Genomic DNA, 26,702 nt, shown 5'->3' on the forward strand with positions numbered 1-26,702 from the left:
ATAACAACCACCACCTCTGAAGAAACCCTTAACATTTTCAAAGGTCTAACCTATTGCAGCCACTTCCACTTCTGCTTGGCAAATACAAATGCCTGTGCATCTATTGTATGAGGCAGAGCTAGTTTACTCTCTCAGCTGAGCTCCTTAACACACCCTGACAACACACTCACCCCAACAGAGCTTGTGCCTGCAAATCTGGAAATTACCTGTAGCTCCAAACACCAACAGTCTCAGTGCTGTTTCAGATCAGCCCCGTCTGCAGCACCATACCCTTGACCCCAAGCCACTCTCACTACCCCCAAGTTCCTTACCCTCTTACACCAAACTCTGTAGTGTTTAAGCTATAGCAGTCTTTCTGCTTTACTTGGGTCCAACTACACAGGGGTGTCACACAATGGCCCCAGCTTAGTCTACAGGACTACTAGATGCCAATTTATTATGGTACTGATAAGTGTGAAATACTCTCCCCACTGTAACCTTTACACACCAATTTCTTACATCAGTCTGCTCTTTGTTATCTAATGCAGAGTTGTAAAAATTCCTTGTTCTTTTAGTTGAACTTAGTCAATTTGAATTGTTTAGTTGATTGCCAGAAAATCTATATGACTATTCTGAAAAATCAATTGTTTAAGCCATTTTTAAAAAGACAAAAATAAAAGAATTGTCCTTGTTTATGTCAACATTGCTCTCTTTCTTCCTCCTCAGTCTTCTTTTTTCTATTTTACAGACAAAATTATTTATTATCGAGAAAAAAAAAAGAAGGTCAGAATAATTGCTAACAACATTAATCGTCAGTTGCAGCCCCCCTCTGTTTGGTCTCTCTCTTGCAGCGTCAACCACAAATGCAATAATTTCATTACGGTATTACAAAAACAAAAGAGAAATACTCCGGCTGCTGTTTGATGTTCGTAGCTTAGACCTGTGAGCATGAGAACTTTACCGGGTACCAGGAAAACATACTGCAGATGGGTGCTCACCACAGGGTGATATAATCTCTAGTCTGCCAACGCACTGGAGCTTAGATGGCTGGGGTTTGATGAAGCTGATCTGCAAACTGTAAACAAGTCGCACATTATTTTCTAAAATGATAAGCCTACCGTGCTAAGCAGCCGTATACATGACACTGCAAACAACAATACCAACACATGATTCACTTGAATGCCATTTTAAGTTTAACATTCAGTGGAGATTAAAGATTTTTTTTGTGATGATATTTGGACACTATGAGCCTCAGAGGAGGATCTCACAAGTTCCTATAGACATTCCTATTGATATATTAAGCATTAAGCTGTGAAATCTGTTGGGTCCGATGAGAAGTAGCAAGCTACAAACACAAAGCACACATTTTAAGATATCATCTAGCCCCCACACCTCACTGTTTCCAAACAGAACTTGGACAAAAAGTCTAATTTTCCTCCCCCACTCTTCTTTTTGTTGGATGACCGATAAGCTCAGTGGCTCTAATTCATGAAAGTTAGCAGGTTGGGTTGGTAAAAAAAAATATAAGAAATACATTTTGATAGCAGGTAAAATGAATTTTTCCAAACACTATGTGACCAAATCAGGACATAAGCACCAGAGCGCTGAGGTCACAGATGGAGTTACAGCAGTGCCTACAGAGCTAGTGTCTGATACTCTAAATAATTGTTTAGCTCACTTTCAGACAAGGGATAAAAATAAATGTTATGCCCCTGTTGTTCCTTTTTTACACATTTGCATTGTTGTATAGCCGGTGTCTTCGTGTGGGAGTCCTCAGGAAGCTGGCCCACTGAGACCGTGTTTGACAGACAGTTATGTGCCTGCGGTTGGTTTGTGGAGGAAACCCAGTGACAGATCAGCTCAGTGCAGCAGGGGAAACAAGTGTTCCTGGACTCTCCAAGGACACTTTGGCCCCCCAGCAGCCGGGCCTGTGGTTTCCCATCGTGCTCACTGTGAAGCAAGCCAGCAACAACAACAACAACAACAACAAAGACACAATAATCTACGGCAAAGTCAACATCCTCAGTGTCACAGAAACTAAACTGGAAGCTGGACTCATGCAAACTGCTTGTGGTGATGAGTCCGGTCACTACACACAAAACCTTTTATTTGAGGAACCATTTAATGAAAACATACTGTACAATCTCATATGATGGATATATTACCATACAATGCGTTAGGTTGCATAATGTTAAAGGTAAACTATAATGTTGCTAGCTGGTAGACTGCTGTGCATTTGTCCTGTGTGAGCAGCATTTTCCAAACAACTACTCCTGTGGTGGAGCTTTGCATGCAACATATGGAGCATCTACCATGGTTTCATCTATACTAGTCTGTTACTCGGACTACTATTGAATAGGAGGCTTTGATACATCTATGTGACCTTTAGAAAAAAATACAAAATATATACAGTAGTAGTTACATTCAAATGGCAGTGATAGCAAACAGTTAAAGACACAGATGGCATGAATGAGACTGGTTTTAAGTGCTACATTGTATTTGTCTTCCTTTTTCTAACAGTCTGAGAACTGGAATATTCGTGATCCACACTGTGTCCTTTTAATATCATTTTTCAATAATAATAAAATTCCTTCTCCGTTTAGAGCATTGGAGGGAAAATAAAGTCCAGTGTCGAGTCCCCACAGACCCTATGGTGTTTCAGCAAAGTCACATAGCTCCGTATTTGCCACTTCCCCTCAACACTCAGAAAAAAAGGGTCCAGCATTCTAACTCTTGTAACAGCAAGAGGTAAAATGTTGTGTCTTTTCTTCTGGGACTGATTTGTAGTGATGGAGGGGGGGCGGTATTTCCCAAAAGGTTAGTAGCAATCACATCTTTCCGTTCAAGGCCCAGCAATACTCCTCATCTCCTTATGCCTTTGATACCTCCACACAGTGTCCTTTCACAGTCCTCCATCTATAGCTGGGTGGCTTTGGTAGAGCGCCTCATCCTCCTGTCTCGACGTTGAGGTGCAGGGTGGTGGCAGTAACGTGGCGACCATCCTCGGGACTTCCTCTTGGAGCTACGTGGCATACTAGGGTCTGGGGGGGCTGGTAGTCAGGCCTCCTCTGCGGTGGCGTCGATCCCAGCGTAGGTGAAGTTCTCAAAGAGAGCCATGTTCACATAAGCCTGGAGGATGAAGAGAAGAGGTATTGTCAAGGTATTTGGCAGGCATATGGGAGGTATGATGGCTCCATCTGTGCTGTAGGATAGAGATATACTTGCTTTTTAAACACCCTTTCATGTAGACTGGCTACAACCTGAACATAATTGTTCACATGCTTGACTATGTATTTAGTGTGTTATGGGAGAAATCCAACCACTCAGACCATATAGAACTTCCAGGTTTGCGTGATGTAAATGATAAACATGGCAACACTCATGGAGGTTACCATACTGTTAATTCTAAGATCATGGCAGAAAAAGTGACAGCAGTGCCATCACACATGATCTGTAAAAGGTCCCTAAATAAACTAAGTCATGACACCAGCAAGTCACTATGTATGTTAAACTTCCTCTACCAGTCACTATTGTTTTTTCCTAGGAGGCATGACCCACTCTACTCTGCCTCTTAGTAGCTAGTACTCGTTGCTGGCATTGGTTGGGTTTGTTAGGTTTAGGCACGAAGAGTGAGATTGGTAAGGGTTAGGGTAAGAGCATCAGGATACACCAATCAGAGGCAGAGTCAGTCAGGTTATTCCTTCGCCATTCTAGACCAAAAAAAAAAACTTGCCAACCATTCATGTGCATATTACATTTTGTGTATGCGTAGTGTTCATTTCTGAGGACTTGCATAACCAAATTTCCAGACTAATTCAGGATACGTAAAGCAGGGATCATGTGCACACAAATGTGTCGATCTCCTTAATGCTGACGCCACATAATGCGCACATGTCATATTGTTCAGGCCTTACTTGGTGAAAGTGTCTTGGTGACGTGTCAACAAACTGGTGCCAAATGGCTGCAAACCTACCACTGGCAGTAGTTTGGTACAAATTAATTCCAATAGTAACACCCTATATGTAACTCGACAAACAAAAATAGTTATTTAAGACTACATTATTACCAGCAGCCATAACGTTGCATTGGCTGTTACTATTTCACCTTGTGAGTCTGTGTGTGTTTGTCGTCATGGTGAAACGCAGTCCTAAATTGGAGCCGCAACAAGCCCCACAAGTGGTTTTTGGTGTATTGTTTTTGTCTTTCTGTCCGTATATCTGTGAACAGATTTTGTAAATGATATAACATCGCAACCATGCAAGATGGAGTTGCAAAATTTTAGAGCTGTGTATTAACATCATGATGACGGGATGGTCCAAAGATGGGTATGGTCCAAGCAAAGGCGTTGGAAGTAGGGAGGAAGTAAGCAGTGACATGGCCATTGCGTCCACCCCTCCTGCACACACTTTACACCCCTGACCCATATTCACATTAAGTGGGGGATCGCTGTGTTGTAGCTGGAGTGATCCCCAACACATGATGGTTTTTAGTTTGATGTTACCATGGTTTTTAGCAATGGGGTAGCCATCTTAGATTAACAACTGGACATTTTCTCTCTGCTGACATTGTGTGAGGGCAGCATTACCTTCCTGGCCTCCTGCATCCTGTTGAGCTGGACAGAGATTTGGGAGAAGGGGGGTCTCTCGTAGGGCCGATCCCTCCAGCACTGCTTCATCAGCTCGTAGCTGGACAGAGAGAGAGCCATTGATTAATAGGGAATAACAATGGAAAAGAGAGACATAGGAAGCTAATCAGTAGCTACAAAATGTTGAATACTTACACCTCATCATCACAGTTTTTGGGCTTCTCCATCCTGTAGCCTTGTGGCAGTTTTTCATAAAGCTCCGCACAAGTCATACCGCAATACGGTGTGCCACCTACACACACACACACACACAAACAAGAAATTGAGAAAATACTTCTATCATGGTGATGGTGATTGATATTTACCATCTTGTTACCACCCTTGACGACATGAGTGCCTACTTACCTAAGCTTACAATTTCCCAGAGGAGAACTCCAAAAGACCACCTGGGAGAGAAAATGCAAGGACAGAAAGGTTAGTAAAATAGTAAAGACATGGGAATACTTCTGACGGTTTTATAAGTAACACTTGAAAATTATCAGTCACTTAAGGTCTTCACCTGGAACTTCCTTTGTCGATCATGTGTGAGTTAAGGTCAAATCTTTGCAAAGACAACAGCATTATCTTACACCTGCTGATCTACATACAGACAATTATGCAATATTTTTAAACCAGTAAAATGAATGTATTCGCTAGAAACGCTGCTGTTGCTATTGCAACCATCAGGTTTTCATGTTTTTACAGTGCATTGCATGTGAAACACGCCAGACTCCGTTTAAATATTCACATAACTAAATAAACATACACAGGAGCACAATGATTATGTTTTATTTTGAATGATTAAAATGCACATGTATCTCAACATCATCACCGAAACCAAGGAGGAACCACTGAGTGTCTCAACAACATGAAACCACCATCTTTCCTGCGATCTGATTAGCGATTGTTTGTGCTGTCTGCCTCTTTATCTTTGCTTATCTCTTCTCGCTCTGTGTCAGATCTTGTTTTCTGTCTCTCACTTGCACTCTTGTTTCTCCTAGTAATGTTTACCACTCTTTCTGACCCTACAGGCACCCTTCACACTTCTTCCGTTAGCTGTCCCACGCTCTTCAAGTGTGCTCTCTGCAGTGTATAAATAGGCTCCAGTTGACTGGCCAACGTCTCGGCCTGTCTGCTAAGGTGTACCCAAAGCTTCCTGTTTGGGCTTATCAGTTACACAACACACTATCATCACTCCACCAGTGACAGAGGGATGATTTGTTTGCTAAGTCAGAAGCCTGCCGTGTCACTCAATATGCCCCCAAAGCTCCCAGAAACTTTTTTTTTTTTTTTGATTTTGGTACAGCAGAAAGTGCAATAGTTAGTGTCAGGAATGATGTTAGTTGAACAGATGAGTTGCCACTGTACACTTACACATCACTCTTGGTTGTGTACACGCTGTAGTTCAGAGACTCAATGGCCATCCAGCGTACAGGCAGCCTCCCCTGAAAGCAATGCAACAGATCAATGTAAAACATACTGCCATGTTGACATATTAACTTGCTTACACATGCAAAGAGTCTGATTGTGATATTAAAATTAATCAATTAAAAAATGAATAAATGAAGAGTAAAAATTACGAGTCCATGGCCTATTAGAGCAATGTGGCACACCGGTGTACTGTCACGTCACACTATGCTGCAGTTGATGGAATTTACTGCCCTCCTCAGGTCATTTCACGTATTACCAGAATCTCTGAGTTGCTGTCTGAAGTAAAAAACAACCTAAACTAGATTTAAACAACCAAAAGCCTTGTTTAGGCTGTTTGATTGCATTTAATTAGACTTGACTTTAATTTGAATTTGACTTAGTATCAGTTATTACTCTTTAATATAAGTTGTTAAAATAATATAGTCTTTCTGGGGTAATGACTATTTTCACTGTCGATAAACCTGTCAATTATTTTCTCAATTAATCAATAGATGTTCGGTCTATAGAATGACGGAAAATGGTGAGAAATGTTAATCAGTGATTCCCGAAGCCCAAGATGATGTCCTCAAATGTCTTGTTTTGTCACTTTACTGTCATGGAGGAGTGAGAAAATATTCACATGTATGAAGCTAGAATCAGAGAATTTTTACTTTTTTTTCCAAAAATGATACATGAAATCTGTTTTATCAACTATCAGATTAGTTGGGAATTAATTTATTAGTTGACAGCTAGTCGATTAATCATTGCAGCTTTAGTCTTTTTCACAATGATACACTGATAAAGTAACAACCATGGTCTACAGCTTGACTGACAGACTACAGATTTTACACAGATACCTACAGATAAACATCTGTTGCAGTTTGTTTGTGTGACTGATCAGTCTTCTGCTATTTCACAAAAGGACGTAGTTGTGTCCTTAACATGTCAGCGATAGAAGCTGAACTAAATAGCATTAATGACTGTAAAATGAAAACATATGGCATACATTTCAAACAACCAGTGCCCTCTGTTAGCTGTTAGTTCTTTTCTCAAAAAAAAAAACAAAAGTGCAACTGTGCCTGACCTCACGACTCACCATCGTCTTCTTAACGTAAACTTCCTCTCCGCGGGACAGGCCGAAGTCTGCTATCTTTGCCACGAGGCTGTCTCCTACGAGGACATTCCTGGCTGCCAAATCCCTGTGGATGAACTAGCGGCAAGAGATCAGAAGAGAGGAGAGGCGTTATTACTGGTAAGAACACTAGGCCTGATGCATGAATCATTTTTACAGACACATCATGAGTATATATGTTTGAACAGATACAATATTGTAACATTTAACTGTATCTATTTTTTGTGTGTCATTAAATATAGCTTCAACATGTCCTTATGATGAGCCAATGTAAAGTAAGATTAATTTTCTTAAGGCAATGTAGTAACTAATAATCACATATCTGGATCTGAATGATGTAATAGTTTAAGCAAGTGTTATAAAATGTCCTTTTAAGTGTACCAAAGATATAAACAAGCTTCTTATGTAATAACATGCTTGAGTAATGTAACACGGTAATCACATCATTGAATTTATAAGTTATTAAAATGGGGTGTAACATACAATATGATGCAACAATAATTATGGAATAGCTCAATTATTGCAGCTTCTTTTACATTACTAGACTTTTAATGCTGTCAGCTGTATTACATCATCTACAAAATATTGTATTAAGTACAATACTTATGAGGAATTGAGGACAGTTCATGTATTATTTTGATTATGTTGCAATCAGTAAGAAATATATAGGTTTTATTACATTATTACACCTCTGCCCCATTAGAATTTTAATTAAATCTTTAGAAATAATTTAATCAACTTTAAAAAAAAAAATTAAATTAAGTTTAATTGAATTCAATTGGATTTAATTTAATTTAATTTAATTTTGAGTCATTTCATTATTTTCCCAACATCAACTGTCATGGGGCAACTAGAAAAAACAAAAAACCTGTTATGAGAAGCAAAACATTTTCAAGAACATGCACAAAGAAATATACAAGCAGCCACCCACATACACACTCTCTCCTCTCCTACCTGTTTGTCACTTAGGTAGTGCATCCCAGTTGCCACGTCTACAGCGAACTGCAGCAGCTGCTGGGAGGTGAGAGTGGAAGCAGTGCCATGCTCCTTGGCGAAGGCGGGATCAGTCTCCAACACTCGGCTCTTCCTCAGGAAGTCCAGAAGGTTACCATAGGGAGCATATTCAATGGCTATGTACAGGTAACCTGGAGAGCACAGCGAGGGAGTAACACAGGAAGAGGAGTTTATCCTGTTATTTATGGTACTGTATGGAAATACGGTATATTCTGTGCCATAAATGTACCTTCTTCATGATGTTTAATGTATTGAAATCACTTTGGGGAAATATATAATGTATGACGGTGATTAATAGAGTTAAGGCTGCTGCTAATAAACATTTAATTTTCTGTCTGTGAGCTGTTAACAGCTCAGCTTCCTAAAAACTGTGACTAAAAGCTTGGCTGGCCTGCCTGCAATAGGCTGGGAAGAGACCCAGCTACAGCTGGTAAGGGGCTCGGCCTTCAGCGGCTCTATCTTAACACAGACAGAGGTAAAGCAGACCTTTCATGAAATCCTCAAGGAGATCAACCAGATGGTTGATGCTCTGTTAATAGATGGCGGCTTCCAGCCAAAACCAGAGTTCCTACAGGTCATGAGGCATTTGTGCTTGTTGGAAGGGTTTCATGTTGATTTCACCAGGAGTAGAAAGAGTGCCAACACAATTAGTTAATACCATATGTGGAAGGAAAGAAAAACGGGGCGATGGACAGACTGGTCAAAGACCTGGAACATAATACAATTATGTTCCTTCTCGGCTACAAGAGGTTATGTTAATCAGGACATGCTGTGTTTCCTGCAGCAACGTCATTCCAAAACAATTTTCTTTGCTCAGTATGAAACAGTAAAAGATGTTTCTTTCAAACCAAGCACATAAGCACAGCGAAACACTGTGTATGGATTACTGTGTTTTCCTGTCTTCAGAGTGAGGAAACAGAAGGCAGTTTTCGACTCTTTGCTGTAAGGGACCAAGGTTTTCAAACCTCCCAACATCTTTAAACTGGCTTAGGGTTTAATTTTGATGATGAATGAATTAACTCTTGTCCTGACCTGGGACCAACTTCATTAAATCAGCTCTACATGTGTGGCAGTCTATCAGCATATAGTCTCCACAGAGATCAGCAAAAATGTTGTGCTATAAAAGCTGATCCAGAGGATGCTGACTATCTTAAATCTTTATCTTCCCCTTGACATTTGAGTATCTATCATATATCCACTATGTTTATTTCCTCCTCCTGTCCAGCCTGTTCTCATCCTGAAGTCAGCGTGTCCTGTCCTGCCGTTCAACAGTTCAGTGCTGTATCACCCCTGCACGCACTTAATTCTTTCTCAATCTTGATATGTAAAGAAGAGTGAATTTGTTCCAGATCTCTGTAAGACGAGAGTGTATGAGCTGAAAACAACATATATTGTTCCCCCTTTTTTTTTTGGTATATGAAAACCGACAGATGCAGAGCGGATTAAACAAATAAAAGTCAGAATCCAGAGAAAAAAGAATCAGAAAACTCCTAAAATGCTAAAAACAGCAGTTGAGCAACAGCTTGTGCTACCACTGCAAGCCACTGTCTCTGTTACAGTAAAATATATTTTAACAGCTTGAGCGAAGGGAGAGGCAGCACAGGAAGAACACATGAACTGTATGCCAAAGAAATATTACTCCCTGAAAGCACGTCTTTCTTCTTGATCTCTTGTCTTTCTTTACTTTCCCATCTTTAGCTTCCACTCTGCTTTTCTCCCTGCCCTCTTTCCCACAACAATCCTTCCTTTTCCTCTCCCTCTCTTACTTCCTTTCTCTTTTTCCTCCATTTTACAATCAGGTTGAGCCCTGAGCCTGTCGTTCCATACTGTAAATGACATGCACATGTGTTAACCTTTCAGTGATTCTAACACAAATTGCATAAAAAAAAGCAACAATAAAAAAAAGAAAAAGAAAATTACACAAAGGGAGGATATAAACTTTCTGGACATTTTAACTACTAAACACTGCAATACTCATGATTGTTTAACATTGATCTACTCATGAGAGATTTGATGAGATTTGTTGTTCTAGCTGAGGCTGGGGTGTTACAGTGTAAATGTGTTTTTGTACTCTTATCACTAAATAAAAGATGTGGACCTGAGTTAAACAACAGATGTAAACACAGGAGAGTGAAGGCCTGCACAGTCGAGCGCTACTTGGAAGTGACACCGGTAGGGAGACACACTGAATTAGTCAGATGTTTATTTTTCAAGGCTGATTTGGTTTTGTAATGTCCTCACTGATGTACTTTACATACTACACTTCCTCTTTTATACGTTATCAATCTTTGATCACACAAAAGCAATCCAATTATTCGATGGAGAGGCTGTCGGATGTAGCTGCGGGAAACTGATCCTCCATGGTATAAAGTGAGGGGGCCAAGGAAACCTTATACAAATACATAAATACATGATGCAGCAGTATGCTTGTGAGGCACATGGACAAATCAAACAAATGTGATAGTGCAAAATGCTTCTGGCGGCCAAGGAGTATTTAGATTGGACACATTCTGGGGCTTTCCAGGTGCAGATGACAGAGGATCAAATGGGAGTATCTGTTTGGATCTCCAGCAGGAAGAATTTAACCTGTTCCTTGACAGTGCTACATGCACAGCTACAGTTTGTAAAATCAGGATGGATAGAAATAGGCCCACATGTCCACTGATCCATCCACATGACAAGCCAACAAGCTCCACCCGCTAATAAAGACTGTGTGATATGTTTAAACACTCCAGAGAAAGCTAGGAGGCCTAAGTAATCAACTGGGGAAGTTTCAAGGTGATATCTATCAGTTAAATAGTTATAAACGATTCGTTTGTAGGTGGGTTTCTTCCTCCAGCTTTCTCGCTGTGGCTGCTAGTTTTTTCATGCACTGGTCAATTTTGAGATTCTGGGCTTTTTTTGCATCCAAAACATGTTTTGTTTCAGACTAGTGGAAAGAAACATCCCAAATACACATTTAGGTGTTTGTTTTAGGTCTGATTTCCATTCTGGAAATCTGTACAGAAAGCACAGAATTAATAAGATAATGTCTCATTTGCATATCTAACATACATTTAAGAAAACTGTACTGATGACTAAGATAATTGTCTTAATGTAAGCTAAGAGGACATTCAATTGGGATTGTTTCATCAAATATCTATATATATATTTTTATTATTATTTATTATTTTAGATATATGCTGAGTATGGTAAATAATAGGGTAATACCATAAATGGTTTATGCTGTGGCAAATAACATTAATTAGATACTGTACATACTATAATACATTCAGTAGACTGGATCTCTTCATACATTTCTCCTGTCATAAAATAAGTGTCCTACAGAACCTAAACATTGGCCAAATGGCAGCCACAATATACACTATACACAAAATGTATAGGGTGTGGACACCAGATAAGCAAGGTAAAGTAACATACATGCAGCCTTTGTAGGTTTGCACGCAGCAGCCCATAAATACTTGTGACTTATGAATCCTTACCTTTGCCAAAAACAGTAATATGCATCATAAGTATTCTTCAATAGTGTAAATCAAAGGCTCATCAATATCCATAAAAGCCACTAGGTGTCGCTCACTCACCTCTATTCTCGCAGGCGCCGATCAGGTTGATGATGTTGGGATGCTGGCCTAGTTTACACAGCACCTCCAGCTCCCCTGCAAAGTCTCTGTGGTCATTCTCCGAGGCAAACTCTGCAGGAAGATCAGCCCGCACAGCGTCATTAGACAAAGTGCAAGCAAAGCAGCTTCAGCTGGCGTCTTTTGAATGCAGTTTTCACATCAGTAAAAGAATGCGCTGCGAGTGGGATATTATTATTTGCTGTGCGTCAGCGTGTTTGTGTGTGATGCATGTACGGTATGTGTGTGTGTTTGTGAGTGCTTGCGGAAATGTACCTTTCAGCATCTTGATGGCTGCGCTCATTTTGTTGCCATCCTTCTTGATCATGGCTTTGATGACCTGGTTTTGAAACATTTGTCAGCTCACATGTTTAACTCAGTGAATAAAAGATGTCAGTGAATAATGGAAACATTTAAAGTCCCCCTCAAGACACGTTTCAGATCCAGACCCAGTCAGACCCAGAATCAGATAAGGAGTCTGTTGTGCAACCAAATCAGTGACTAGCAGATGAATCAGATTGATCAGTACAAATGCATGTTTACATTGTTTATTAACTTGTTAGCTTGTAGGCTAGCTGGCAGTTGCTAACACAGTGTTAATGGTCATGAAACGTATAATATCTGCTACAATGGGGTTTTTAGTAGATAGTGTAAGGAAGTTCCAGGGTCCAGTGTACATCCAAAAACTTCACACTCTACTTTTTTGGTTTCTCAAATTTTCATTACGCTAATGCTAACTCTGCTCTCTGCACTGACAAGTCTGCTCTGTGCTGGAGGTTTCTTTGCCAGTGTTGTGCCGAAATCTGTTCTCCCATCAATATGTGTTTCCTGTGTTAGACACAGCAATTTGCTTTTGTAAAGAGTGCTTAAGGAGTCCTAAAACCTGGAAATGAGTTAGCATTTTACCACACACGGTTCTCTTAAAGCCAATGGGCACTCTAAATTGGGTTTTGGTTAGATGCCTGAAATAAGGTCTGTGTTAATATGGGCTTAAGGGACTTTCTGGTTTTATTCTACAACATAAAATACATCAGTAAATACCTCACACATTAACTCTGAAGCTTCTGCGTGTCTTATAAACGGCGATTGCTAACAACTGTCAAAATGAAACTACAGAACGTCTTCACGCCAAGCCACGCTGAACGGCTTTACTGTCTTGTTATGGTGGTGACGTTGGGTCATGTGACCATAGTGTAGTTCATTTATAGCCTAATGTTAGCTTCTTTATAGCGTAATGTTAGTTTCTTTACAGCCTAATGTTAGGACCCTCAAGATTTTATAAGATAAGATGTATAACCGTAGCTATGTCAAAGTCAGATAGGGTTTGATACAATTGCCTCCTGTGATTGCATTTAGGCTTCAATAGTCATGAAAGTGGTGTTCATTCGTGAAAATTATCTTGCTGAATAAAAACTTGTAAGTATTATGAATGTTTGTTTGCCATAGAGCTTATTTTCTGCAGTAATCCAAAATCCAGTTGAAAAATCTCATAGGCTTTTTTGATGAAAGAACCAGTGCAATTCTAACTTTCGCTTCAGCCTTCAGGAAAAAGTCATCGCTGGAGCACTCCATTAGTGACGTAGCTAATCTAACTTGCCAGGGTACGTTTGAATCTCTCATTTTGGTGAGGTGCAAAGCTATTGCCCCCTTTGGCAGAGGAAATTGAAAACACTTTGATAGTGACAAACGTTTTACAGATACTACATGTCAGTAAAGTCAGTAAAAAAACACATTTCTGAGGGGAGGGGAACTTAAGATTCTAAATACCTGGCCGAAGTTGCCTTCTCCAATGACATCTTCAAACTTTATATCCTCCCACTCCAGGATTGGATAGGTGAGGGGCTCTGGTGTCGGCTTGGGCCTCCGTGTCAGCGTCAGAGTTCCTGAGTTAAACTGCAGAATAGTCTCCTCACCCTGAGGGTATAAACAGTCTTAAGCATGGCAATGAATACATATATTTAAGTTCTCTAATGTAAGATTCCCTCTAAACACATTTGAGCTTTGTCAGATCACTCGTGATGTCAACTAGGACTGAGCCAATCTCTCAGCTTTCCTTACCGATCCAGACTGGTAGGTGAACTTGCGCCGACGGTTGAGCAGCGTCTTGCGGATGAAGAAAAGAGCCAACAGTGCAAGCAGGATAGTCACACAGGTGACAGTTACCGAGCCAACCACTGCCACCAACAGCTGGTAACTGTCCCCAGGAGGCCTCCTAGCCACACCCTGGGTGGTCGGGGTTAAACTCTGAAGGCCTGTTTTGGCAGAGGGGAAGAGATGGAAAGGGACGACAGAGGGCAGAGTGGATGATAGAGAGAAAACCCAAGTAGGGAGATGGATTTTTAGACAGTGGAGATAAACAGGCTGTCTGTGTACTATTATCCCAAATAAACCCCTGTCCCTGTGTGGGTGGTCCTGTTGGACATCACCTGGGATAAGACTCATACTGACCACAAGTACAGTAGTGTAGAAATTTTCCACTGGAAGCTACTTCTACTTACTCATTGCAGTAATCCAGAATTTATTTGCTACCCTGGTGTCCCCCAGAAGCGAGGCTTACATCAAGGCTTACTCAAACTTTTCTAGTCTGACATCCCATATTTGGGTGCCAAATATTTTATAATTACAAACTGTCATGTCAAGATTGAATTAATCTTACATCAACATGTCAGTTGTAGTAATGGTGGATAATGGTGGTTGAACAGACAGTAACTTCTGACTCACCATCCCCTTGTGTCATCGCCTCAACAAACTTGCTCCACTCTCCGGGCACTTTGGAGAAAGCTCTAACTCTGAACTGGTAGAGTGTGCTGTCGTTGAGTGCTGTCACATCTTTGGTGGTCTTGTTTCCATCATCTGTGTCCACCCAAGGGTGAGGACTCCCCTGGCCGACTGTCTGGTATTCTATGATGTATTTGATGATGCCTCCGTTGGGATCTACAGGGGGCTGCCATCTCACCTGGATGGCTGACACGGACAGAGGCAGGGCCTGGACGTTGCGTGGGGATGACGGACCTGAGACACAGGGCAAGTATCATAGTTAATCACAATCAACAGTGATCCTGTAAAACTATATTTCAAAATGAAATTACTGCTCTGGGAAAGCTTTAACACTAAAGACATGGGCATTCACTGCTGTTCAGTTGGATGGCTCTTTTTCTCACTTGTTGATCTCCACTGACTGCAGCTAAACTGGATTTATCACAGCTGCTAAACTGTTCCTCAACTCCATTAAAGTTTGTGGGCAGGGAGAGAGTCACCAAGCAACTAGCAAGCACAAATCATACTAAGAGTTTTTACAGTGAATCTACAGTAAGAAGCTCTTATCATCCCATATATGTATCTTTTATATTAACCATTAAAACTAAATACTCAAGCCTGCTCTGTGTATTGTGTTAGACCTCCTGTTTTGCCACACACCACTGTAAATGAATTATAAACTGCACAGAAAGCCCTGCAACATTTTAAGGGAGCCTCCCCTACAGCTTGTTAACAGCAGAGTTTCTAGTTACCCTGGCTGTTGATGCGGAATTGGTAGGGCTTGGAAGCCGGCCCTTGGCTGCCGCAGTTGACGAGGCTCACCACCACGGTGTAGTCCTGCTGGTACTCCAGGTTGTGGAACTTTGTGGAGAGTACAGTGAGCAGGGTCATCTCCTCCCGTAGTTTCTCACCATGTGGACTGAAGAGCTGCACTAAAAAGCCACTGGCTGTGCCGGCATTAACGCCGTTGTTGGCGGGCAGTCGCCAGCGTACAGTGGCATTGCGGCCTTCCACCGAGCTGATGTCAATCTCAGGCTGAACTGTGGGCTCTGCAGCAACAGAGAACACAGGGTGAGCTGAGGGGACTAACAGCTCCTTGTGAATTTCTCTAACTACATCAATCACGGTTCCTTAAAATTGCCCCCTGAGGGACAGATAAAGTATTTTGGATTGGATGATTTCCTCAATTTATATTTCAGCTGTCTGCCACACAGTTGTTTGAACTGTCAGCTCACAAGAAGGTACTAGCTTTAAATCTTGGTCCTGGTCCTTTCTGAATTTACCCCCATGGTTCATGTGGGTTTCGCAAGGGTGCTCTGGTTCCCTCCCACTGTTCAGGATCTGAATGTGTTGCATGTCAAATCCAATTCATACAAAAACATTTGCTAACACTCTCATTCACAGTATGACTGATATTCAGCTGTGCAAGTATCATCTTTTTTAAGTATAAAATGGTTAAAGATGTTGTGTATACGAACAGTATACTATCAGGATTAGTATATAGTGCATACTTCATACAGTTAGTATGGATATAGGGACACTGAGTTCTGTGATGAACCGACAACCTGTCTTGAGAGTTCACTTGAATTTTGGCTGACTGTACTGTATGACCAAAGCATCCAATGGATAACTAGCTGCCATAAATACAGTATGTTTATGAACATTTCATTTTTATCATATGCCATTTTTAAAATGACTTCTCACTCCACAGTCTTAAACTGTTCTGTAGTCCTTCTCAAAAGTGTACAAGTCACTATTACAAATACTCTGTGCTTGTGCAAGAGACCAACGTTGCCTTGTAACATGAAATTCGTTCCATTTCACACATGGATCTAACCACATGTTGCCAAAGAGTCAAACTGAATAGAAGTATGAAACTAGGACAATCCAAAACAATCACTTTTCTGTTTCAGTTTTTTTTCTCCATGATCTTTTCTGTACTCAGATATTCTCTCTCCCTCTACACCACAATAACTGAGGAATAAAATCATTGCTACTTGACTACAGGTTCTTGCTATGAAATGATTCATTTTGTGGTTCCTAGCTGACTGATGACAAAGTTAGCTTCTGTTATTGTAGTTTTAATATCACAGGGTCCTCATTTTATATTTAGCAAAGAAGTGCCCACAGACCAATTCTGTCCATTTGTATCTTTCTATATTTGTCCTTTATTCGAGTCATCAGGAGAGATATGCTCACCGGGGAATAGACAACTGGCTTCTCAAGGCCTGGGAAAAGCACCGCTCAGCAAACTATTAGTCCGACCAGACACAAGATAATTGTGCTTGCTCAAGTTCTGTGGTGCAGACTATAGATATTTGTTCCCAGGCAAGATTTCCAAATAAATACACTCATGTTCAGGATGTGTGTGATGCCAGTTATCTGTGGATCTTACCGGGACAATCAGTCTCCATGACGGCCTCTGGCCCCATAGCCCCCTCTCCGCCTTCCCCAGGCCGACTCAGCTGGACACGGACATGGTAGCGTGTTGAAGGTTTGAGGTTCATCAGCGTAATGGGCTCTTTGTCACTATAAACTGAAACAAAGTGGGTACAGGAAATACTAATCACATGATTTTGTTTATTGTTTGATACATATTTGGAATATACAGGTAAAGTTATTAAAAATTAACAGTTATTTTGTTAATTATATGATGAGTGATACATCATCATAACCTGCATAACCATCTAATAATGTGTTGAAATAATGGTAATGACTTACTACAACGTTTGCGTTTGCTACTGTGGAATAAAATAAAAGCCAGAAATAATCTTCTGATAATGTAACTCTCTGTGATTTATCATTTAAAGACATCTTTAAATGATATCTCACCTATAATGGAGGACCAAGAGCCTATGTTCTCCACCGGCTTGTAGAGGAGCCTGGTTGAGACAATGGGGCCGTCTCCTCTGTGGGAGTCCACCGGCATCACCAGCAGCTGCTTGCTTCTTTTTTCCAGCAGTCTGGGGGCAGTAGTGGGCACAGGGGGCTCTGAGTAGACACAGAAAGAAAAAAAAAGTTACCTTTGTTGCTGTTGTGTGCTGGAAACCTTACTCAAAAGAAAGCACACACACAAACCTTTAATGGTGAGGTTGAACTTGCGGGAGTCCTGGCCCCCATTGGTGGACACCCTGCACTCCCACAATCCTCCTTGTTGAGCACTCAGATGAGGGATCTCAAACAGGGCTGTACTCTTATTCGAGTCCATGACGGTGCGAGAGGCCTGAGACAAAAACACATATCACACAAAATAATGCACCGCACAGTGAAAACCACATTTTCATTTCCTGCGCCTATTTTTATGGCTGCTTGGATTTGTGCTAAGAACATCCTCTTTATTCCTGTGGGAAGTGTGGGTAAAATTCTTTATCAGATTGCGTCTATTATCAAGGAAACAGCACAGAAAGAAAAACACAGAATTTGAACATGTCACTTATAGGCAACACGTGGTAAGCGCTGCTCTGTAGAGCGATACAGCCTTATCTGGTCTGGCCATTGTGTTGTTGACTTCCTCTGAGATTGACTCAACCTTGTAAGCATCAGCCCAATCTTAAAGGCGCAGTATGATTTAACTGTATTCACAGCAACCAACAATGTTGCTGGAGGTCCACAAACTGCTTTCTTTAGTTCATTTAACAGGAATAAAGGATGTTAAACATGACAGACCAGCTCTCCCCAAAGTTAAAAACATCTGCCGATCAGCACCTATAAAGCTCACTTATTAACATGTTGTATTGTGTTTGTTTAACCTATACCCAAAAATAGAAATGTAAATATTGCTAACTTTTTTTATGTGGTGAAATCTTATCAAAATGCACAAAAAAGAACAGTAACATAATGAATCTTGAGACATCTTTGTCCCGCACTCATCCAGCCACCTCCTTCTCCTTGTGTGGCCTTGTATTTAATCTCTGTCTGACTACCTTGACTTAAGTTTTATCAAACGTGTATTTTTTTCAGGCTTTACTGTGAGTTATCTTGACAGGATTGTTGCAAGTAGAGCTGGGCAACATTTTTGATTAAATACCTCCATATCGATATTGTGACAATATTGTAGGGTTAACTACTGGTGCTTTCACAAAATATTTACACAGTGAGACTTCTGATAAATAATCATTCATTAATTCATTTTCCATAACTGCTTATCCTGTTCAGGGTCACCGTAATAAACATCAGTAATGTGGATGTAATGACTAGGTGGGTAAAGGAAATAATAAAACAGAGCAGTCCGGTAAGTTCAGAAAATGACATCACTTTACTATAATGCAGCCTTTAAAACCAGGAAAAGACAACACAACATTTAAGATGATATCCATATCAGTATAATATCCATATATTACTGTTGGCCTTTTTACCTTTAGCACAGTGCCGTCCAACTTCCGCAGCTCAATGCTGTTGTGGCTGGGCAGGGGGTTGCCTGTGGCTGAACAACAGATCTTGGGGCTTGAGTTCAGATTCCACTCCAAATTACTATCCAATTCCAAGATCTGGGGAGCCAGATCTGAAAAAGGAGAGTGGCATGGGATAGAGAGTAAGACATGATAACATGGATAGCGACAAAGGGAAACTAATGTGGCAGTAGAGAGAATGATGATAGCAGTGTATGTCAAAACCTAACATAAAACGAAAAGACGTTTTTTTAATCAAAGTATACTGAGATTTCTAAACCATGTGTCCCATTAATATGTTTCATGTTTAACCTATGCATTAAGAAACCAACTTCATCCCAGACATGCTGGCTTCATCAGGTTTAGGATTCTATCATAAACCGTGATGAAGCCATCTTTTTTGGGGAAACAGTTTAATTAAACTGCATGTTATTTAAGTTTTGCAATTTGTGCATATTGCCAAATATTTACTGTCATGATGATGAAGAAGGAGATGGTATTTGGTAAGGAGGATGATGAAAATGGAAATGTACTTTGCAGTGATGAGGAGAGAGAATCTATCAAAGTTTCAGTGCAGTAGATTCCATTGAACATGGGAGGCAAAGCTACAGAGAGACATGGAGCAAAAGAAGGATTAAGTTAAGATGGCAGTACCTACCAGACTTCTCACAGTTCTGTCCTCTCCACCCCGTGGGACACTGGCATCCACTGAAACGATTGCAAACTCCTCCATTCTGGCATTTACAGCTCAGCCTGCAGTCTGGTCCATACATGTCATTATGGCAGGCTGACACACAGAAGAGTAAACACATGCTGTTAAACCTATGAACATACTATTCTAATGAAAAAAACAAAACAAAACAGGGACAGATTAAGGTGATGCAGCACTCACCCCTCTCACAGCGGCTCCCAAACCAGCCGCTGGCGCAAGAACAGCCGTAAGGGTCTGGTAGGCAAAAGCGAAGCCCCTTGCAGTTCAGCTCAGAGCCACATGACTCCCCACAGTTTGGGCCAAACATTCCTTCCCTGCAGGCTGCAAACCATCAGAGAAAGACAAATTCACAAATGTGTTTATTTAAATTCCTTGAGTTTTGCTGTATCATGGCTCAACCTGCCTTGCAAAACACAACTAAGGACAGAGTATCTACTCTGCCAGTGTATTCATCTGTTACCAATAGATTCTGACTCTATAACTAATCTGATTGCTTTAATATAAGACACACTTACAGGTAAAGTCATTACCCAAATGCAGTGAAGATGTAATGTTGATCTAATGTTTGCCATTTAAATGAACTGCACTTCACATGTAGTCTCCTTACCTCAAGTACTGACAGCTCAACAACACATGTACACACAGGTAATAGCTGCATTACCCAGTTGGGGTCAGAATGTACTCAGTTAGGATCAAAATAGCTTAGACGCAAAGGTGGATTAAATTTGCCCAGTCCCAACTGGTAGGACACCATCGGGTCAGCAACCAACAACAACCTCTGGTGCTGAATAATGAAGACAACGTGAAAGTGCCCAGGGCTGCCCCTGACCAAATTGGGGCCCTAAGCGAAATTTTATTTGGAGGCCCCCATCCCAAATGTATCATAGATACAAAATGACCATACAACAACTTGCCATTTAACTTGACAACCTTTACTGGCAATAACAAATGTACTGTAGATACAGTAGTTTGGCTGTATGAGTCAAATAAAATAAAAAATTCAACCTGAAATAAATAAATAAATATTAAAGAAAAATAACTTCAAACTGAAATAAATAAATAAACAAATCTGAGTCACAAATAGCCATCAATTACTCATCAAAAGAAAGTAACTTCCACCACCTCAATCCCCCACCCTTGATTAAACACTGAAAATAAAATAAAAGAGGGAGACAGGTTTTTCCTATTTAATCTTATTTTGTTATATTTCTCCCTCTCCCCTCTCTGGAGGTGTCCAATCTCCCTCAGTCCTCAGCCGAAATAAAATACAGAGATATTCTTTTCTATTTTCATCTTATTTAGCTATATATCTCCCTCTTCCCTCTCTGGGAGCACCCGACCTCCCGGCTCCGCACATACCCCCAAGGCTCGGGTCTCCCCCTCCATGGAGCCCGCCCTCCCTCCCTTCCAACCCCGCACATACTCCTGAAGCTCTTTTGGACGACATGTCGACAACTCTTCACCTGCTGCAGCTCTGCAAGTACCTGCCAGCGCACCCCTCTGATTGTTCAGATGTCGAGTGCTGTCAATCATTGCAGCGACGCATGGGCGGTCAGGTCTCTTCTCTCCTTCCTCGAGCTGATTCTACGCACGCCTCACGGTAGCGCATGTGCGCATCCATTGCGCATATGCGCAAATGCATCCCCTCGCGCAAAATGTGGCCCCCCATGGAAGATGAGGCCCTATGCACAGTGCGTGTTCTGCGTTTAGGGAGGGGCGGCCCTGAAAGTGCCTAAAACTGCTGTTCCTCGAATGGCCACTTGAGGCTGGCTCCAAAAGTGAGCCAATCCTCACAGACCCTCGTGTTAAAATACCCAACTTTACAGCAGAGATAAACATGTTAAAAGTCAGTAGCTATTAGCTTATGACCTTTGGTTTATGACCAAATACCTGCCAAACCAAACAGATCCCCATCAGCTTCAGCTGTACTTTGTATTAAGTAATAATTAGCAAACGTTGGCATGTTAACAAGTTTAAATAAGGTGGTAACATGGTTAACATTACACCAGCTAATCATCAACATGCTAGCACTATCACTGTGAACATTAGCATGCTGACGTTAGTATTTAACTCAGAACAATAGAAAAAAAATCTAAATTTGTACACACACACACACACACACACACACACACACACACACACACACATGCACACACACACACACACACACACACACACACACAAAGCTGAACTTTACTACGCTTGTTAGGATGTTGTATTGAGTTCAGTACAAACCTGTCTCACAGTGTGACCCCCTAAACCCTGGTGGACAGATACAGAGTCCGTCAGCATCATGACACACTCCACCGTTGAGACACTCCGGACAGTCTTGGGCACAGTACGGACCCCACTTCTTACTGGGACAATCTATACATAAAAAGAGTTGTCTTCCTTAGAGAATAGGTATGATACAATGTGTAGAAGGTGTGAGCTGCAAAATCTGTACACGTTATGTCTTCTGTAAATACGCGCAGTTTGCCTGTAAAATTGGAAGCTTTCAGTCTATTGAGACCCAAATAACTGTTTAACTGCATTTGCTACTGGCCATCTTACAAAATCTTGTAATTACTTTAAATACATACAATATCATTTAGATGTCTTTTGGCTTTCTGTGCATTTGAATTGTAGAGGGATAGAATTATGTCGTCAAATGCACAGAGAAAAAAACCCATAAAACCCACTGCACCTGGTGGAGACAGAGAGACAGAGGGAATAGGGGAATCTCAGAGCAGAGCAGATAAAGGGTGGAGATGGTGTTCATACTGAACAAGCACATGTGCTATCACACTTAAACATATGTCATGTTAAAGCAGGGACTGAATAAGCTCAAAACCAACTCCCAGCTGTTATTAGAAAGAGTTCTTTTCATGATATGTTTTGAGATTTGCTGAAACGTGCTTATTTGCTGATAATTAGATGAGAGACGACTCTCATGTCTGTGCATTAAAAATAAAGCTAAAGCCAGCAGCCAGTTTGCGGGAAAACAGATGTAAAACACAATCTGAACCTCAGTGTATAAACGGCCATGTGAATGTTTGTTTCTTCGCGTGTAAATGTCAGGATCCAACAAACCTCTGACAATGAGCCTCATCCAAGCTCCCTGGAGAGGGCTGTCCCCCACGTAGCTGGCACTGTAGATGCCTTGATTGGCAAAAGCTGCGTTCTCCACAGTGAGAACAGCAGTGCGATTGATCACATCGGTCCAGTGAGTCATATAATAGTAGTTTCCTACATGACACAGAGAAACATGGATGGAATAGTTTCAATGTGTTTTAAAAAAAGTCATCTTTTGTACTTATTTGCACAAGAAAGTGTGAGGCTTCTTAACTGCACATTAAATTTCCTGCGTCTGTCTTAAGATATGTAAACTGGCTTACCATTGTATTTCCAGGTCACATCTCTCTTTTGGGAGCTGAGTAGCTGCATGCTGAGGTGAACTGTCTCTCCTTTGTTAGCAGTCAGCGTGAGGTGAGTTGGGACAAAACTTGCTACAAAGGAACACATGTACACACATTTAATTTTTAAACATGATGGACAACCCAAACTGGATGCATAAGAAAAATGCAGGGCACAAATAGTCAAGTTCAGGCTTGGTCAGTAAAAACTCTCGTGTAAGTTTTTAGAAAGTCTGAACCCACCTCTGGGAAAGTTATTGATCATTGTGACAGTCTCAAGTGGTGGAGCCCCCTGAGCAGATTCACAGAAGAAGATGCCAATATTATCCAGGTCACGAAAGTCTCTGGCCACAGCCTCCACGTTCCTGGGCTTATACACTTTAAAATTAGGCCTCCTGGGGAATATGAGGATTTTGTTGTCTCTCTTGATGTCCAACTCAACCTTGTCAGGGTGGCTCTCTCCAGCGATACAAGAGATGGAGAAGTGATTGACGTTGGTGACCTCCGCTGTCGAGATCATAGTCAAGTCAATCACAGCATCTGCGGGACGGACAGGGCATTGTATTTAAGACAGTCTGACATACAGTAAGTCATCAAGAGCTTGACATGGTTATCAGACTATAAAAGGGATTTGCAAGTCATTCAAGTCAGGAGATTTAGCATTACTATCTTACATGTAAGTATTTTTTTCTTATTTAGGCATGCTAAAGGACATAAATCACTGCATACCTCTTTGGCTGCTTTGAGCAGACTAACTTTTAATGTAAGAATTTAGTTTATTAAGAAGATTAAATATTTTTAATTTATCTGATTCACTGTCACACCTGTCTCAGCATGTTGTAATCTGATACATAAATTCACACTAATCCTGTGTCTAACATTAAAGGTGACTCACAGTGGACAACATCAGTATGGCACATGCTCTAGGAAACAGTTTCACTGCTGGATAAAAGGATTCAGAATAACTTTTTATACACCTGACAGTTTACATTAAATTGTGCTGTAGACCATCTGAACACATACAGTCTAAACGCAGGACAAAGCCATGGCAGAAACATCATCTGTAGCTTACTCATATCTGTCCACAGTTTAGCGTATGTCTTGAATCTCCTAGTGTATTAATCAGAAGAGTAACTCTTTGGCTTACAACATCTCACACACTGACACCTGAGACAAGGATTGAGAAACTGGCAATATCAGGCCCTCTTTCAAAATTTCACTCACAAAAACAAGAAAAGCCCTCAGGGCTGTGACTTTTTTTATTAAAAAAAAAAAAAAAAAAGCCAAACCCAATAGTAACAGTTTGTCCAGCATTCCTTCTCACTGGTACTTAAGCCCCAGGTCCAGAGAACAATGGCAGGAAACATGGATGAGCTCCTGTTTTCCCAAAGGGTTCACATATCTACACTCTACACTCGGAGGGTATTTATGACTTTGGCAAACATTATAAAGAGATATATTATCAAATATCAAATATTCTAGACTCAGTGAGACATTGTATTTTCTTAACATACGTTACATTCCTCGATAATAAAATACCTCAGAACTTCAATATTTTGCTCCGTTTAAGAGCTACCCAAACAGCTTTAAAGAACTTCCTCCTTACCTGATAAATCAACGAACCACAAAACAAACACCCACAAAATCCTCATAGTATTTATAATCCCCATCAGGAAAAAGTTGCCTTTAGTAAATCGGATTTACAGTTAGAGTTGTACATCCAAAACGGTGACGCTGCGTCACGACGAGCGGTGCGCTTTATTACGCATAACTTGGCGAATCACGCTGAGCTCCAGTTCAGGTGTAAATTCTCTTCGGGAACAAATAGAGCGGTCTCGTATAGCCTTCAGAGATGGTTTCACGGTCCGTCACACTAAGCACGAGTTGGACTTTGGGTAATGCTCAGCTTTCTCTGGGTGGGAAAGGAAGGAAGAGCGTCACCAGACAGCGGAGGACTGCTGGCGCTCCAGACCTCCCCGATCCGATTAATGTATTTATGAGTTTAAACTTTGTCACTTTTTGTTCCAATACAACGCCAACCACTCTGATTGTCTTAACATACAATAATACAATAATCTTCTGTGGCACCATTACTGTTTTACTATGGGATAGTGTTACTATAATATGGTTTAGTATTTCTGAAATTGTCATAAAAACATTCAGTTCTGTGATGCGAGAAACACACTGCAAAGTTGTTTTCAGGTCGCAGAACGTGATGTTCCAGGATTTTTGCGCATGTCAGGACATTTAAAATGTAAATTTTTATATTATCCGACTTCATTTAATCAAATACACCCACCACATGCTGATAACTGTGTTCTCGAACACAACACTTTACATCTACCCGTACTAATATGCATTTGTGTGGCCAGGACTTGCACCATGCATGCCCCATGTGTCCTCTGCGGCTGACGATGCATTTTATTGCTGCCCTGATTTTCTTTGTAAAGATAATGTAGCTGGAACACCAAATGCAGCGGCAGCAGCTGGTGTCATGTTTTGCCAAATGCAACAGCTTTGTTCTTTCACTTCAATGAGTTGGTTACAATCCCTGCAGCTTTTATGGTCAGCCTCCCCACTTCCCTCTCTGTTAAAATCAGTCAACCTCAGGAAATGATGAACAATATTCTTGTTGTGTCTATTCTGCCATTTCTGCCCCAGTCTTGTCAGAGTGCTGCACTGTCTCACTTTGAAACATTCACACACGCCTTTTCTCATCTGCTCTGCAAAAACTGTGGAGCTGATTCGATGTTTTCTTTACATTTCCTTGCTGCTTCAGACAATCGACTTGAAGTTGACTCAACTTCTTATTGTTTGAGATATCCTGTTTTCCATTTCAGGAGCTCACAGCTTTCTTTGGCCTGCAAGGAATATTCTGTTGTTTACTGGATGGTCAAAAACACAGAACAAATTAATGTAATTATTTGCAAAGCATGGCCACATCTGAAAAGGTAAGCAATGTTGAATCCTACCTGCTACAATGTCAAATGATGTCAGATAATGCATGACTGACACACCGAAAACCATAATCAAAGGAGAGAGTAGAGGAAGTGCTGGTTTAATTAGCTGAGGTAAAAAAAGAGAAAGGAATCAAATTATAAAGTGAAATGGGTACACCCAGGTTGGAATTGTTTTGTCTGCAAATCACAGTGTTTCCATTTTGACTCCTGGCAAACAAAGGGTCTTGGCTCAGATCTGTATTGTCCCTCTGACCTGTTAGTGTGACCTGTGTAGCTCAGAAGCCAGAACAACTTCTTTTAAAAGACCATCATATTTCCTCTGCACACACTTCAAAAACTCCCACTTACAGGAATGGACGATGAGAACAATGATACTGAACTGTCAACAGCAGATTGCACAGTTCTGGTTGCAGCACACGTCCATGCAGAGTATAGCCAAAGGTTTACATTAATATATCATGCAACAAACTGAGCTGTCAAACTAGTTTTGCACATTGTTGAATGAATTTTAAGACAATTATTGCAGGTTGTGCAGAATTCTTTAGACTGTCATTAAAGTTTAGGGCAAAGGAGGAAGTGCAAAAAGAGAAAAGATAGAAAAGTGCTGCGTGCTGCAGACACAAGCTTGGTGGAGTCTCTATAGGAAGCTAAAAGGGAAAAGACCAAAGGCTGGGTCAACAGAGACGCTTCAGTCTCTGGCTGCATTAAGACTGT

General features: G+C 40.9%; 1 protein-coding gene across 2 annotated transcripts; it reads right to left on the bottom strand.

Annotated features, from left to right (window-relative positions):
- Positions 1 to 781: 781 nt before the first annotated feature.
- Positions 782 to 24,954, bottom strand: tie1 (tyrosine kinase with immunoglobulin-like and EGF-like domains 1). Of its 2 annotated transcripts, XM_049588318.1 has the most exons (24): positions 24,635 to 24,954; positions 23,272 to 23,568; positions 23,011 to 23,121; positions 22,706 to 22,861; positions 21,869 to 22,000; positions 19,814 to 19,954; positions 19,580 to 19,708; positions 18,889 to 19,034; positions 17,612 to 17,756; positions 17,366 to 17,524; positions 16,929 to 17,069; positions 15,286 to 15,582; positions 14,498 to 14,788; positions 13,835 to 14,028; positions 13,544 to 13,690; positions 12,053 to 12,116; positions 11,741 to 11,851; positions 8,100 to 8,290; positions 7,110 to 7,223; positions 5,978 to 6,048; positions 4,970 to 5,010; positions 4,760 to 4,856; positions 4,565 to 4,664; positions 1,696 to 3,108 (listed from the first exon to the last, which is right to left on the bottom strand). In XM_049588318.1, the coding sequence occupies exons 1-24, from the start codon at positions 24,696 to 24,698 to the stop codon at positions 3,037 to 3,039; spliced, it is 3,411 nt and encodes a 1,136-aa protein (XP_049444275.1). In that variant the 5' UTR covers positions 24,699 to 24,954; the 3' UTR covers positions 1,696 to 3,036. The 2 variants fall into 2 exon arrangements, with proteins under 2 accessions (XP_049444276.1, XP_049444275.1); XM_049588319.1 differs by lacking the exon at positions 15,286 to 15,582 and having other exon boundaries at positions 782 to 3,108.
- Between the last annotated feature and the right edge of the window lie 1,748 nt (positions 24,955 to 26,702).

Source organism: Epinephelus fuscoguttatus, linkage group LG10 (assembly GCF_011397635.1).
Source record: "Epinephelus fuscoguttatus linkage group LG10, E.fuscoguttatus.final_Chr_v1".
Classification (NCBI taxonomy): Eukaryota; Metazoa; Chordata; class Actinopteri; order Perciformes; family Serranidae; genus Epinephelus; species Epinephelus fuscoguttatus.

Excerpts from the sequence above, each read along its gene's own strand:
- tie1 (XM_049588318.1), bottom strand. The coding sequence starts at position 24,698 with ATGGGGATTATAAATACTATGAGGATTTTGTGGGTGTTTGTTTTGTGG. Across the intron at positions 23,569-24,634 it reads GTGGTTCGTTGATTTATCAG|ATGCTGTGATTGACTTGACT; the intron begins GTAAGGAGGAAG and ends TCCGTCCCGCAG. Across the intron at positions 19,035-19,579 it reads ACAGAACTGTGAGAAGTCTG|ATCTGGCTCCCCAGATCTTG; the intron begins GTAGGTACTGCC and ends CTCCTTTTTCAG.